The sequence below is a fragment of the Seriola lalandi genome, unplaced genomic scaffold (assembly GCF_002814215.2).
Source record: "Seriola lalandi dorsalis isolate HSWRI2012SDOR001 ecotype SW California unplaced genomic scaffold, Sedor1 jcf7180002054448, whole genome shotgun sequence".
NCBI lineage: Eukaryota > Metazoa > Chordata > Actinopteri > Carangiformes > Carangidae > Seriola > Seriola lalandi.
Genome location: NW_019525001.1, coordinates 336313 through 353459, shown reverse-complemented (window position 1 = coordinate 353459; position 17147 = coordinate 336313). Strand labels below are relative to the sequence as shown.

General features: G+C 41.9%; 1 protein-coding gene across 3 annotated transcripts in view; it reads right to left on the bottom strand.

Annotated features, from left to right (window-relative positions):
• Positions 1–17147, bottom strand: part of vta1 (vesicle (multivesicular body) trafficking 1) — a 65297-nt gene that overhangs the window by 32270 nt on the left and 15880 nt on the right. For all 3 annotated transcript variants that reach the window (XM_023411085.2, XM_023411086.2, XM_023411084.2), the window contains exons 3-4: positions 10218–10345; positions 3068–3143 (exon numbers count right to left, since the gene is read on the bottom strand). In XM_023411085.2, the coding sequence (XP_023266853.1) occupies positions 3068–3143; positions 10218–10345 (204 nt within the window). The remainder of the gene's footprint in view (positions 1–3067; positions 3144–10217; positions 10346–17147) is intronic.

The window sequence follows — 17147 nt, the reverse complement described above, 5'->3', positions numbered from 1 at the left end:
TGCAGCATATAAATATGTAAAATATGTATAAATATATCATGAAAATGACGAGGAATCAACAATGCTGCGCTACACAGCAGCCAGCAGGAGACTCAATGCCTCGCTACACAGCAACCGGCAGGAGTGGCGCTGCGCAGCATCCGGTATGAATGGGTTAAGTTAAGTTATTATTATTATTAAAACATAAAGAGTGGATGATGGATTCTTTAAAATGCAGAATTAAAACAATTTAGGAAGAAAATGAAAAAACTTCTGCACACCAATTAAATAGAACAGAATGGAAGTGTTAGGGTTACAAGAATCCTGACAGTACAGACAGTAATACTGTAATAAGTGATTAAATACAATATACAAAAAGTAAGAACACCACCTCAAGAAAAAAAGATTGAAACCACATATCCCAATGAGCAACCCAATTGCATGTTGGCTCAAGCTCATCCCTGCCCTTGATGGTTTATACTATAGCCTGACCAATACTGGATTTTTGAGGCTATAGGAAAGTTTTTTTTAAAATCTGACAGTGATAAGTGACCCTGTCCATCCTGGACGAGGGCTCTTTCTGCGGTCTCTTCCATTTATTACTGTTAGTGTTTTAGGAGAGTTTTACCTTGTCCAATTTGAGGGTCCAAGCACAGAAGGTGCCATATGCCGTACAGATTGTAAAGCAAATACTTGATACAGGGCTGTTGGATACTGACTTGACTGTCTGTGTCAATCAGTTTTGCTTCTTTGGTTTATTTATTAGTAGTTTTTACCATACATACATACATACAACACAACAAGGAATGCTGTAATTCGATTGGTTTGGGGTGTTTGACCCACAATCTTTGAGTATATTTGAAGAAATCTGGACAGTCTAGCTTTAGGTTTTACAGCCACCTTTTTTTATGCCTTCAGTCTCCTGTAAAGAGCTATGAGTCAAGTTGAACATGAACAGCTGCTCCCTGTAACACAAACGGATGATAAACTTATGAATGTAGAAGGTATGGTCTGACACTGTCACTGTCAGGCTCACTGGGTGGACAGCAATTATCATAGCTGTAGGCGGTGAGACAGATGGTCAACGCTGTCATTGTCTGCAGGGATCAGCGCTGCGACAGCCTGGGTGATAGAACGATGCAGATATGGCTTTCTGCTGTAACACAGCGGCCCTCTGTAAGGCTTTAACCCAGGCAGGGTTATGGGTCCTTTAAGAGGAAAGAGGGACTTGAATTAACAAAGGGACCCAGCATATTTATACCAGGTAGAATTTAAATTATTGCAGCAAGGCTTCTCCCGAGAACTGATGATTCTCTGACAGAGAGGTCCGAGAGTTCCAAGGTCCAGACTATGGAGCAACAATGTGTTCAAATGACTGGCATCCTGTTGCATCACCAGTGTTCGGGTCTGTTTGTGTGAATGGAGCATAAAATTCGTACTGCCTCTGTCATCAAGGCTTCAGGGGTTTTAAACAACCACTCTGAAGAGACAGGGCTACCCAGATCTGTCTTCTTTAACATTCATTCTTACAATTCATCGTTACAAGCTTGTTTCTCCTGCTTTTTGTTGCTGCTTGCTGATGATTCTAAGACAGTTGAGAGTTGCCTCAATGACAGTAAACTTAAAAGAATTTGATTGCCGTCAGGACTTGTGACAGCATGTCTGACAATGAGGAGAGTACTGATAATACAAGGATTAATGGGAAATTAACCCGTGTAAGGAAATCCCCTGATATCTTCCTCTGCTTCACAGGAAGGTCAGAGGTTAGCTGCACAAAGTAAGGTATGCAGGGATTCAGTTTCTTGCTCAGTAGGGTGAATTCAGGCCAACATAGGGGGTTTGAACCTGGTTTCTTCTGCTTACTACTCACAACGCCACAGTGCAGTCCAGAGGGAAAGCTGTCACTGAGAATAATGGTTCCTGATGGTCGACAGCATTACATAACAACTGTGCCAACTCACCTGATCACTGACTCCACTCAGCTCAGGCGGGAAGCTGCTGAAAACCTCTTTTTACTGCCTGAAACTCAATCACTCCTGACTGTCAGTCCGCAGAGCACTCACCACCGGCCACTCTGAGGACTCATTGTCTGATGGTAGAATCAGTGTGTGTGTGTGTGTGTGTGTGTGTGTGTGTGTGTGTGTGTGTGTGTGTGTTTGTGTCCATCAGGCCTCACTCACTGCAACAGCGAACTGTACGGTCAGAAGTGTCCTGTTGATGTTTTAATGGCTTCTGGGACACAACGTATAGAAAGACCTGCTGCGTGCCATGCTGTCGTAAGCGGTATTGCTAATGAATGAATGAATGAATGAATGAATGAATGAATGAATGAATGAATGAATGAATGCATTTTTAATCTCTCTCATATTGAACAGTTTTCACCCATGTCCGTGTTTGTTTGTTTGTGTTTTTGTCAGCAGGATTACACAAAAACTACAGAACCGATTTGCACTGAACTTGGTGGAGGGATGGTTCATTGGCCAGGAAAGAACCCATTAAATTTTGGGGCAAATCCGGATCGCATTTTTTGTCTCTGAAGTCAGGTGTATGTTGTTTGACACCGGCCTTGGCAGTGGTCTGCACTCTCTGTTTTTTACATTTTCTTATAATATTTCTTTTTTTTATTTTTTATTATCTGATATTTTATTTTACTGCTTTTAGATCTTATTCATGTTTCTTTCTATATTGTCTTTTTATATTAATCTTGTCTGCTGCCATTCCACATGTTATTGTTTACCTTGCCACCCCACTCTTCCAGTTTAATGTTAGTCTACAACGGGTATAGGGTTACTATACTGCCCTCATCACTCCTGGAAGAGTCACATCTCCAGTATCTACATTTCCCACAAGTATTATCCCCTTTTCGCAGAATTTTGGCATCGACTTGATACTGAAGAATCGGTTCTTGTGACGTCATTTGTTCAAAGGCACAGATGCATAATCTTTTTAATCTTTTTAGTCTTTGAAAAGAGGATAGATGTTGTATTGGTTTTTGTCTCTCCAGGGGCTTTGTTGATCATTTTAATGAGAGTTTTCAGACAGTTTACAGAGATCAAAGTTGAGATTCATGTGAGGATCTTTATCTTACCTCCTCTGACAGCTCCCCAAACACAGACAAGACATCCAGCAGCAGACTGGCTGTGTAGAAAGACTTGATCATGTTCCTGGGGGAAGAACAGAGGAGGAGGATGACAGATAGAAGTAAAGGAGGGTTTAGAAATGAAGAGGAAAATAAGAAGGGAGGAAGTGAAAGAGGGAGAAGAGAGAAGGAAAACAAAGTGACCTTTAGTTTAGTTTTTTTTTTGCCAAACATCCAAAGTATTCTTGCATTTTTCTCAGGCGCTGTAGTAAAAGTTTGCCAAAAGGTCTCACCATCTCAAAAGTATACTGAGCAACCCAAAATCTAAGATCTAATACAAAATAAAAGTCATTTGCTATGAAGCACAAATCTCAGCTCTGCATATATAATGGACGATAAAATAAAAAATAAAAAATAACTTTTATTTCCAATTTCTCACAAGTCACAGTTTGTCCTCCACTGGTAGACCACAGAGATGTCCTGTTTCTACAGCTGATAGTTCTGGACCTGACCTCAACCACACATACTGAATGTGTGTGTGTGTGTGTGTGTTGGCAGTACTTAAATGTTGAGTGATCCCATTCTGGGCACACACAGACACACACAGACACACAGACACACACACACACACACACACACAAATTGGCTCACAAGTGACAGTGACCGGTGGCTATGAATATTCATAAGTCATATTTATTAACAAATACAGACAGATAAATAGATAAAAGCCTGCAAACAGAAACACTGGTTTCCTTTAAGCATCTGTAGAAAGACAATAGACTAATATCCATAACAATAGTGCTTATATCATATATTTATATTTATATACCATATTTTTTGATCAGTGGAATGTATAATATTTTCTAGAAATTCAATTTAGAAAGAATTTATATATGATCTAACCAGAGTTCATTCTTAAAAAGTTGAATTTGAATGAGAAAATAAAAGTGCCTGCATGAAAGTGATGTAACCTGACATTTAGTGAAGATAAACTCTATGTGCAGTGAAAGCAGGAAAATTTCCTGTCACACATGGTAAACTAACAAGTGAACAGACAGTGTGACTGGGCAGTTGCTTCACTGTAATGTGATCTCCACGGATCCGCCAGCGCCGTCAAACAGCTGATCGAGCTGTCGAGTTCCCAACGTGACGAGGAGTTTCGGTTGTTGGATTTAACGCTCTCATTTGCATGAGATCAAAGTGCCGGTCCAGACAAGACGTGACAGACGACGTGAGCGCCGTTGACTACGCCCCGTGACTTCAGGCTGCAGCGTGACGTGCGAAGCAAAAGACTATCTCATTAGGCATGGCTGGTTGAAATGAACATGGTCGTCAACAAATTCTCCTGGAAGAGCGGAGATTATACACTAAAATGTTTCTGTCACAACTCAAATCCATCCAAAGCAAGCATCCAGTGGCAAAGAAATCTGGAACATCTGGAAACCTCTGCATTAGGTGATACTCTATGTAAAGTGATGGTTTACTGCTCATTGTATTGATCACTGCAACACAACCGTAACGAGCGGGAAGACAAGGATGCAGAGAAGATACTGGAAAACGTTACCATAACCAATTCTCACATCATATTCAATCTCATAATTAAATCAAATACCAATTATATTGATTTATAACCTAGTTTTATCCAACAGCACATTATAGCTGCTTGAATAAATGTGAAGTGATTTGTTAAATAAGTTTAAATATTGCAGTTGTAGGTGGCTGTGATTTTCTGGTTTTAAACTATAAGCCACAGCCCCGATTTACCGGCACTTGGTTAGGGGTGATTTCCCATCATGACACGGACAGAAACACACACACACACACACATTTAAAGTAAGGAATATGAATGGGTTCCTTGTGGTGCAGTGTGTGAGCTACTGAGCAGTGGCCTCAATATGTTGGAGGAAGTTTCTTATTCCACCAAAGTTTTCCCATAAACATTCACCTCTGGGCCTCAATGTGTGTGTGTGTGTGTGTGTGTGTGTGTGTGTGGGTGTGTGTGTAATGAATGAGGACATGTGCCAGTGTGTGTTTTATACATGTAGAAGTATTTATGAGTGTGTATGTATGTCTACATGTACATATGTGTTTCTTGACTGTAAATTTGCTGAGTTTGTGTGTTTCTGTGTGTGTGTGTATGTGTGTGTGTCCAGGGGGTGACATAACACACCACTGAGGCCTGGGTCCTGTTAGCGCAGACCACTGCTTCTTGTAAAACCACAGGCTGTTTGCCCCCCCCTCCTGAACAGAACAGAGATATTACCCAATCCTGTCTAACATACCTGCTGGAAACAGAGAGCCTCTGAACGCTTATTTACATCGCAAACAAGTCCAGAGGACCTGTCGCCTGCATCCATTCATCCTACACAACCTGCCACCAGCTGCTCACACTTACTGACAGGGAGGGAAACCAACTTTCCTGTTGCGGTACCCTGTTTATCCCAAAAGAAACTTTCATGTGAGAAACTGTCCTGAAGAATCTTTAGTTATTTTTCAAATTTTCCGCTAAACTGATCTTGTTTTTCTTACTGAAAAGATGGTTTTATTTTTTATTTTCCATTTCTCATCAGTTGTGACAAACCTTTTTCTTGGAGCTTTGCAATGTGAGCAACACCCTGCATCTTTAGATAAGGAAAGTTCAGATAAGCAAACTAAAGGAAAAGAAAGACACACACGAGGAAGAGCAACAAAGGTTCCCTCTTGAAGGATGTAGTGTTTCCTCATGAAATACACATAAAGACTCTTTCTACTTTGAAGATTTATTTCATTCCCAGATGTTTCCTGTCAGGAAAACATCCCTTAAAATTCCACTTATCATATTCCAGATGATAAGAGGAATGACGGGAGGAAGATCTAAGAATCATGAATTTCCCAGTGAGACTAATCATTTGAAAAAGGTCCCATACAGTCTAAAGGTCTCTGTCCATGTGTTGTTTGATTATAAAGCAGATCTAGGTTCTGTATTAAGACAGTGAAAGTATCAGAGCCTCAGTCCACAGACAAATGCACACAGCCTGTATTCAGGAACTGAGCCTTAAAACCAGCCGTCAGGACTTCTGTGACTTTGTGATGTCACAACTATATGCCCGCATCCACCATCCAATCTTTTGTTGTTGTTGTTGTTGTTGCTGCTGTTTTTTTAACTTTATTAACAACACAATACCAAGCCGTCATTCCGTCACTGAGCTAGCATCCACAAGAAAGAAAACTGTCAAGGAAACGCTGCTCAATCTTTAGGTGTCAGGAATCCAATATATCGCTGCACAGCTGGCCCAAAGATAGCAATATTAGACACTAGTGACTAAAGTTTATTTTCTGAAATATCAAAGCATTTTAGTATGACTTTGACTGTCCGTCCAGCTGATTTCAGCGCTGTCAGCCTATCTCCATTACCCATTCACCGGTTGACTTTTACCAAGCAACTGTATCAGGCTACAATCTGATACCTATGGTTGGCCTGGCCCTGTGTTACTGAGAAAGTAGCCAGCCAATCAGAAGAAAGGCTCAGAGACCAGAGAGAAGCCTGAGAGAGGAGATGTAAAACTACACTGAGATGGTTTTCGGTTCTTAAAACCACAAATATATCTTCTGATGGATCAACACTTCAGATAAAACACAGCGGAAGAGGAAAATATGGGACCTTTACTTGAACTTATCCAATTACATAAACTGATGGATTTATTAATGGTTACACAAACACTTCAAATCATCACATTAAATCTGAATGAATTTTGAAACTACTTCTTCCCTTGTTTCCTGGTGAGTTAATTGGGCGGATACATCAACAATCACATCTGGGACAGAATTTTCTCTCTGTAAAAACTGGGCCTACTTGGCAGCTATATCTCTCTTTACACTTCCTCTCTGGTATCTCCTTGACCCTCTTTCTACAATATTACCAAGTTCTGTGGAAAGGGAGGTGCTGACGGAGAAAATTATTAACACTCCAAAATGTTTACATGATTTAAACCACACCCAGTCACGCCAGCTTTCAGTGAATTCCTGTAAAAACACTCTTATCACATATCCTACGCACAAATATTTGAGATCAAATACTCCCCTGTAAGCACATACACACACATTAAATCAACAGGTTGCCAAGCACACTGTCTGAGGTTGTTTCCTGACCTGAATAAGCACCACCTTAGCAGGCAAAGCCAAATTTTAAAACTTCCATGGAAGGAACTTGTTGGAGCAAAGACAACCAGACCGTGGTGACCAATCACAGTTCTCATTCATGTTCAACTGATTCATCCATAAAAATAATGGAAACTGAACCGCTTCCAAAACACCAAAACACAAGAAAGAAATATCTATGAAGTTAAACCACAGATAAAAACACCAAGTATATTCCAGAACAGAAATATCACAAACTGTTCAAAATAACATTCCAAATATTCTCCTTACAGATTTCAGAGCTGTAATGATTACTGATTATTCAACTGAGAGGAAGTTAATTGAAAAATCTTAAAAAAATGACAAAATAGTTGCCAAACATTTCCTAGTTCCAGATTCTCAGTCCTGCTGGTCATGGTTTCCCAAGAAAGGTTGAACCGAGGGCAACTGGACTTGACTGTAGAATAGATACTAGAAAGAAGCAGATGTTTGAGATGTCACGGGTCCAGTTGCCCTCGATTCAACTTTTCTTGGATAACCAGTCCCAGCTTCTCAAATGTGACAATTTGCTGTTTTTCATAATGGTAAGCTAAAAATCTTTGGCTTCTGGGCTGTCGCTCTGACAAAACAAGACATCTGAATACGTCACCTTGGTGTCTAGAAAATAAACTGTAATGGGCACTTTTTTAATGTTTTATCAAACAAATGATTAATCAATTAATTAAGAAAATAATGGGGATAATAATCAAAATAATCAGTTCTATCCCTAGTTCTTGTTGTCTCCACGTGGTATTTCAGTAGCTGCTGTGTAGTTACAGACACCAGGTTCACACCCAGAGTCCCGTTTGTGGTTTAGGCAACAAAACCACTTTGGTTAAGGTTCAGGAAACATGGTGGTTTTGGTTAAATGTAAATAAACAGTCTGAAGTCACTGTGAACCTCTTCTGTACTAAACCAGATCAGGATCTTTCTTAACGTGAACCCAGAGCTGTTAGAGTCTATAGACAGACAGAACCACAACACAGTCTAATAATATTGGAGTCAAAACAAGAGGGTATTGTTCGGCAACATCAGATGTTTTGGTGAAAAAAAAACATGTCTGTGAACATTTTACTGATAAATTCAGAATATATATTTATGACCAAATATGTAAATTACCATTAACATTTTCCTATTATGTTAATAGAAAATATAACTTAGTTTACTTAACACAAGAAATAAGTCTGTTCAGTCACCATGAAGTCTCAAATAAATGCCTATATCCAAATAATTAGAACCAGCAGCTGTAATCAATAACACTCTGTAGCAGTTGAAGCTTAAACATAAAGAATAAAGACCGACTGATTTTTTGAGGAGCTGCTCTGTTTTTCTCATGGATGGCTGATTCACTTGCATCTGTCTTTTTGTGAGGATTTTATAAAAGTTACACGTTCATTGACATTTGACTGGGAATATCACACCATCTGTCTTTCCACTGCTTCAGCGAAGAAAGACCAATGAGCTTGAAGAAGTTAATTGAAACTAAAAGCCACTGGTGTGCATTTACACAGGCTTTCCCATCAATGTTGTTTTGGTAGGTTACTGGTGCTGGTATCATCTTACATAACAGGATCAAATCATCTCTGTTGCAGTATTTATTGCAGCCTGTTTGAATCTCGGTGTGAAGTCAAAGCTCCAGCGTGGATGGAAAAGTGCGGTGTGCATGGACAGAGATGAAATGATTGTGGTTTGAGGAGAGGGAGGAGCGGCTGAGTCATCATCACCGTTGGCGCACGCACGCATATACATGCACCGAGCCGTGCGCTGAGATGCGCACGCATGCAATAGGTCCAAAGGTTTTTCGACATATCATATATACCGTATCAGAATTTTAATCATCTGATTCACACGCCAGCAAGACAACAGCTTTGTCAATGTCTTCCAAACCTGTCCGACCAGGACAATGAGTCCCTCAACTGTTTTCTGATCAGCCGCAGCCACCGTTGAGGTTTGGGTAGTTTTGAGCACAAAAACCAATCTGAGAGCACAATCATAGTTAAAAGAAACCAACACTGATGGTTGCTATTAAATGAAAAAAAGAACAGCTGTCTCTAGGTTTGGGCCGATATTCGATAATATTTTATATCAAATATCATACAGTATATCGTGATATTTGGGCCGGACTGTATTGATCAAATTTTGGATATCACCAAAGCCTAGCTGTCCCCTTGGTGACACAGCATCATCACAGTACCTCCACTTTTACTCCTGACAGATGGACAAAAGTACATCTCCTGAGTTTTAGTGATATATACCATAAGAAATAAACATGTAGTACAGACAGCTAGTGCCTCACACAGTGCGAGAGGCTTCGCACGACTCACCGCCTGTTGCTAAGAGACAAATAGGTTGAAAGGATAATGACACACTGTGCGTGTGTGTGTGTGTGTGTGTGTGTGTGCATGTATGTGTGTACGGCTGAAAGCTATCATAATAAAATGTAGCCTGATGTGACTCATTGGCTGTGTAATCACTCCAGTGACAAGATTAGCTGGCAGGGAGGAGACATGCAAAGTTAAAGAGTTTTCTAATTAGGAGCATGTTTAATTAACTAACAGCATGCAGAGGAGAGGAGAGGAGAGGAGTAAGGAAGGAAAGGAGAGGAGAGGAGAGGAAGAGGAATAACAAAGTAGAGGAGAGGAGAGGAAAAGAGAGGGGAAAGAAGAAAAAGATGAAGAAAAAAGGATGGAATAGAGAGAGGAGATGAGGGAACGGGAGTGGAGAGGAGAGAAGAGGAGGACAGAAGGAAAGAAAGGAAAGGAGAGAGTACAGGAGATGATGAGAGGAAGGAAGGAAGGGGAGAGGAGATAAGAAGAGGAAGGAGGGAAAGCAGAGGGACAGTATAGATGAGTGGAGGATATTATAGGAGAGGGGAAGAAAAAAGGGGGGAGGAGAAGAAATGAGAGGAGAGGAGACCAGAAGAGGAAAGGAAACAAGGATAGGAGAAGAGGTCTTCAAACAGATATACCTACACTAGAATCAAAAAAGAAGCTGCGTGTCTTACTTGTGGAATCGTCCTCCTCGGTCCTCGTTGTCGGCGTAGATGAACATTTTTAAGGCGTAGTTTTCGATGTGAGCGTTACCAACGACCTCCTGACTGATGGAGTCGTTGTCACTCAGCTCCTTCTTCATCTGGAAAACAAACACACACCCACACAATTACTTATAAATGATTCATCTGCCACTTATCCGCCAGTAAAGCTTTCTCTAAAATTAGGCTAGAATTAGTTCTGGCTTTAATTAAAACACAAAGTTTCAAACTTGATCCAAGTCCTGAGTCAAACTTACCACCATCTATTCACACAGGTCTTTATGAACCATGCATCTCTGCAGCATCACTGATATCTGTTTGGAAATCGGACTTATAAAATCGAGCAGCCTTCAGTGTTGTTTTTCTTCACTGATGTGCTCCAATAAATACAGACACGAGTGTGTTGCTTCAAGAAAACTGAAATCTCTTGGTTTAGGGCAATATAAAAATTTCTCTTTCAAGTAAAAACATGTTGGCTTTAATTATAAGCCATAGAGTCTCTATCTCGCCCCATTTGCCTTCACTTTGAATGATGTCCACCTGAAATTCTCTCTCTCCTTCTCTCTCTCTCTCTCTCATCCAGCAGAGCTTCAGGTTTCTTGTAAAAATCACTAAAGCAAACATGCTGGTTCTTTCCAACAGGTGGACCCTTACCTGGCTGAATAGACACACTGTTCACTGCTGTAGCAGAGCAGGGGAATGTATGACCAAGACAACTGGCCAGGGAAAACAAAGACTCCAACTACACTGACACTGAGGGTCCGGCTCACTCTTATAGCTTTCTATCTGACTGAGAACCAAACGATCGAATCACCAGTTTGCCTGGACACAAAGCCTGTCACTTCAACTCAAAAGCCACAACTCACAAACACTTTTTGATTTTATTCTGAAAGTCCTGACCAGAGGTTTGCGATTATTATCTTTCTGCCACTTTCACATGTTTTTCAGATGTTTGTCCGATTGCCGCTATTCTTCCCCTTCGCCTCGTGTTTCCCTGCATGCAGACAGGTCTCTCATCGCGGCGGACGGACTGCGACTCCTTCGTCTTGGACTGCAGCTGGTGACGGTGGTTCTTGTTCTGCTCCGGTGTAGAACAGGAACTGGTACATGTGGTGCTACGCCTAAGTTCACCGAGGCTGCGGAGCAGAACGAGGGCTGACGTCGCCAGCTGCGGTTGGCGAGCTAGCTGCTTAGCTGTTAACAATCGCTGGTTTGCAGTAACTAAACTTTTAAAATCGTGTAATAAGCAGCTTTTAATCACAGGATCTTTATGATTCATTTGAAAAAGTAGATCATATGCCAAAGTCAGATCGTCCATAATATAAGATCATCAGAACGCCCACCCCCACTACAAATGATACTTAAGTGGCAAGGTGGAAATAAAAGCTGCTTTGGAAAATACCCCGTGGCTCACATCTGTCCACACAGTCATTTATGTGCAGTATGTTATTAATGTATGTTTTGGATAAGCCAAATTAAACAGCATGTAGGAGGTGATATTGAATAATGAGCAGCATGAATCACAGTGAGTGCTATACATCACTGCCGTCCGCTGAGATGAAATTTCATCAATCATCTCCATCATGCTAAAAACAAACTCCTTGAAAGGCAGTTAAAAGACATGTAAACAAGTGACTGATGATGACTACCATCACTCTTCATCCCTTAATTCGCAGCCTTCTTCGACGACTCTGTGTATTTTTAGATAGGCCTATAACTTCGGTGGCGACTGCAGCTAAATTTAGCAGCAGCGGACTGGTAGCTGCTGCCGATTTCCCACCCTGCACCATATGAAAGTGATTTTTAAACAAGCGATTTTCCACCGTCCCAGTGAGAGCGCAGCTGAGGAGAGTTGAACCGGCGACGGTGGTGGAAAATAGAATTAATGAGTCAAACATGTATTGTAGGTACGAGCCAGGTCTTCAGGGAGAGGGAGAGAGAGAGTGGTTTGAGTCCTGACTCGCTCACTCTGTAGAAATGAGTCACAACTACCCGCAACAGTTCATGAAGAAGTGGAACATACAACAACAAAAAAAAAAAAAAACTCAGGGTATCCCCGTGTTGCAGAAAGAAGAAACGGCTGTTTTACAGTCACACACTCATATACAAATGTCCTGAATAAATAATCTCGTGTGGTGGACTGTGTGGGCACAACTACATTATGACATTTAACATTTTAAAAGATGAATTAATTAAATTGATGAATTTAAAGAAAATCTGGATTTAATACATCAAACTTTTTCTTATTTAAACTATCTTATCAATTTATGCCAGTTTGAACAAATAAAAGTTCTGAAAATAAATGATGGCAAAAAGTCCACATACTGATTCAGTGTATGAACAAAGGTGTGCGGACGCCCACGTCCAACCAGCTCTTAGCCTGGGGCCGACATGTGCGCATGTTCTCGTTTTATATGCCTTGTCTGCTTTTATTTCTTTAGTAACACTGCTAAGAAAAGAGCTGTATAAATAAAGTTTATTATCAAGATAATATCATTATAACATGCCAATACCCCCCAACAATTGTCTGACGCCCCATTGGCAATGCAGTCGACCCTCATGTGCAGCCTTCCAAGTTGTGGACCCACACCCAATCCTTCAGGATAAGCACAACCAGGCCGCGTGGCCGTGAGCCATCAGGCGTTTCCCTTCCAGGCCTTACTCCATAAAAGGGGGGGGGGGGGGGGCGGGTCCTGATCTACCACTCAATCTGCCATTCATCCCTCAGCTGTGGACATGAGTTTCTAGGTAATGACCTAAAGACCGAGATCACAGATACAAGCGGCACAAGATGAGTTTCCATCTCAGGGTGTCGATGGGCTCGACCTGTTTGGAGCGCAGAGAGTAGAGAACGACAGCTCCTTCATGTTGAGATGATTCACGATCAGAAGACCTTGGGGCAGGCCCTGAACTATGTGGACTGGAAATCTGATATTTACACGCCATTGTGATGGATTTGTCTGAAAATGTGCACCATTACCTCCATATCTAAACAGCATCACATCTGGCCCCTCCCTGTGACGGCAGGCTTTTCACTCCACCTTAAAATTGAGGCCGTTCAGCTGGAACAGCTACAAACACTTTTGGTTTTCTGATGCGATTTGTTTTCTAGTATAACCCAGTCCTTGTTGAGCTTGTTGAGTTGACCCAGATCCAGAAAGGTGGAGGAAAGCGGACAGATGGAAGCACTCTGAGTCACCAGGACAGACTGAGTCACCAGCTCGGGCCGATGCTTTGAATATTTTACCAACAAGGTTAGACTAAATATTAGAAACACCTCTAAGTATAAACGCAACACAATTCAACTGCAGCAGTTCAGTACCTCTGTAAAACTGTTTCAACAAACTCATTGTTATAACAGTATTGAAAGGTTTAATATTAATCAACCAAGCAGCTCCCTCAGTACATGTAATAATCTGATAACTACCTGACAATGGGAGGTGTAACCTATGTAAATATACAGACGTATATATGTACTTCAGAGTGCATAAACAGAACCAACATGAAGCTAATACCAACTTGAGTAACAGCTAACAAGAGCATATACACACACACACACACACGCATACATACACACACACATCAAAGCAGCGGATGTGAGTCCTGTTGGGAGAGTGAGTGTGTGACAGTAATGAAGATCCCTGAAGCCTCTATAAAACCTGGCTCAAAGGGGGAGCTCTGTGTGTGTGTGTGTGGGTGTGTGTGTGAGTGTGTGTGTGTGTGTGTACACTTGCATGTTTTCATCTCTGTCCACTGTGTCCTTTAATTGGCTCTAAGCAATCAATAAAGTGAGTCGAGCATCACTGTGGGACTTCCCACCTCCTCAACCCACCTCGACTCCTCCTCCCCTCTATAAAGACCATGACCTGATCTCATTCACCTCCTCTCCACTCCTCTCTTCTTTTTTCTGGAACAGTATCTCTAGATGCTGGTGCTCAGAAGTCGCTCTGCACATGCAAACAAAAGACATCCTCTCACATGTCTTATTTGCTGAATATGGCAGCACAGGATCAAACCTACTGAAGCCTGTAAGTGCTGTGATTTTTCCTCCTCTCCTCTCAGTCTGGATAAAAACACTCATTTGTTCGACCCCCGTCGGGGGGCTCCGAGCCCGTCTCATCTCACTTCCTCCATCCTTGCCCCCCTCCTCACCATTACAGCCCTATGAAGTCTAATTAGCGTGGCCCCTGCTGACAATCCAGAGAGCAGCCTACTCAGAGTTAGTGCCTGTCAAACGAAAGCACCGGCCTCGACCCGGCTTTAACCAGACGATATGAATACGTACCTGTGAGGTCGGAGAACAAACGGAGACAAATTGAGGGTCTTTTTTTTTTTTTTTAAATCCAGTGCATTGGATGAGAAAATGTCTGATATGGTTTTCATGTTTCCATCCATCCATCCATCCATCCATCCATCCATCCATCCTCTTCCACTTATCCAGGGTCGAGTCGCTGTGGCAGCAGGCTAAGCAGTGTATTCCAGACATACCTCTCCACAGCAACACTTCCCAACTGGGGGATCTCGAGGCGTCTGCAGGCCAGGTGGGATATGTAATCCCTCCGGCAACCTCTGGGTCTTCCCCCGGGGTCTCCTCAGAGGCTTTGTTGGGGATTGTACCAAACGCACATGCTCCTTTACATCTGGAGAATATGATTTGTAGGCTGGGGCATCTCTGTTGCACCGCAACGCTTCATTTATGGTCCATCGTGACACATTTTACCCTTGTTAACAAAATTTAAAAAAAAACTGCAGCTCCTGCGATTTGGATATTGCACTTGGCTATATTGAAATTTCAATAATATTAAAATTAATTGCTGAGCTCTTAAATGAAAGAACAAACTTTCTAACCTTCCAGGAAGCTACTTGTCACTTTTCTTCAGTATTACCAGTTGACAATAACAACTCACAGAGCTGCTACTCAGTCTGACTCACACTGACTTTTTTCAGTTCAGTGACCACAGTGTGAGCGTTGAAGAAAGAGACGGTAAAAGTGAAGAGCAGCAGAATATTTATGTTCATTTTATCTAAAAGTGTTAGGCTGGTAACAGCCCATCATTTGGAGGCTGTGTTGAATGAAATAAGGCTCTTATTTAAAGTCATCTTCCTGCTTTATTGTACACCCAACCTCTAGGTGGCGCTCTGCACACTTTTAAGAACACACTGATCCCACTGGCAGGTGCTAGTAACTGTGGTGTAGTTAACATCTCTGAGGAAAGAAACCTCAAACCTCTGGGAAGACCCACCGCGACCAGCCCCAGCCACTGATGAACAACAGGCAAATGTCAAGCCTTTTAGTGTGTGTGTTTGTGTTTCAGTGGAGCCCAGCGCTACAGTTCTGCAGTGTGCTTGGTGAGAAAAGAGCCATTCATGCATGTGGTGCCGTGGTAAAAGGTGACATTACAGGCAGCCAGCAGCCCTGCCTGTGTGTAATGACAGTGCTCCAGCAGCAGTTTCCATATCAAACAGACACGCCTCTGATACTGATGTATGATGATAACAGCACTAGAACACCATTATTCTTCAGGAAGTATGTGTGTGTTCGAATGAATATGAAACAAGATTCTTATCAACCCTTCAGTCACTTCTTTTGCAGATGTGTCCTCGTGATTATGTTTGTTTATTTTAACTTCTGCCACAGTGTTAGACTCTAGATCTTTATATGTACAAGTATTTAAACTGGGCACCATGATGTGATGTTCTGTGCTGTGTCCCAATTCAGGGGCCGCATCCTTCGGAGGACGCAGCCTACGCAGGTGCGGCCTTTCGCCGAGGCGAACCGGAATGAGACTGTACGGTCTACGCAGGATTTTCACTTTGCATCATCAGTTTTGCCTACACGTACCGTTGCCGGGCTCCTGTCGCCTAGCAACCTCGACAATATGAACAAAAGGTTTTAAGGCCGTTCATTTTAACAGTTGTAACAGTTGTACCAGCTGAAACCCAATACTTGCATTTAAAAGTGTAATCCTTGAGCTCTCTGTCGGTGTTTGCTGCCATATTATTTTAATTAGCTGGGCGTGCAATGAATCTCGGGATAGGCTGGGCCATGAAGGATCCACCCCTTGGTGCCTTTGTTGCCCAGGAAAAGGAGGACGCATTTCTCGGGCCGCATTTGAAGGAGCCTTTGAGATGGGACAGTCCAGTCGCACCGCGGTGTTCAAATGCAGCCTCCAAAAGGATGCAGCTCCTGACTTTGGACTCGGCTCTTGTCCAGTGGTTCTGAAGCTTCTTTGCAATATTGTCTGAACAAAACTGAAACTTCAGCAACATTTTACTGAAGTGGAGGGATTCAAATGATTTTCTCAGTGCTTCAGCAGCCGAGTGATCGAGCCAAAGCCCGTTTCACTCGGCGGGTGTTATTTCTGAGAGTGTTGGTATCGCCTCCTTAAAAGATCTCCGGTTGAATTAGGTCATTTCAGGCAATGTTGCAAAGCACTGAGCAGGACGGAAACTGGACGCAGGTGAAGCTGTGCCAGAAACCTCAACACACAAGTGAAATACGGTCACAATCTCTCTTTCCTGAGTTGCACTGAATAATGGCTAGAAAACATTGACACAATAAAGTTGATCTTTTTCATATAAAATATCATCACTTTTCCATTTGATCCTTTTCCATTTGTTGTAAATTGTGTCATAATTAGTCTGAATTATAAATTCTTGAGTTATGGCCAAAACATGTTTTGTGAGGTCACAGTGACCTTGACCTTTGACCTTTAATGACCAAATTCTCTTCAGTTCATCCCTGAGTCCAACTGAATGTTTGTACCAAATCTGAAGAAATTCTATGAAGGTGTTGCTGAGATATCATGTTCACACAGAGATATAAAATGACTGTATGATGATGTCGTGTGTATCAGCATCATAAAATATATATAGACTGAGACAGAGCAGCCCCCCCCCCCC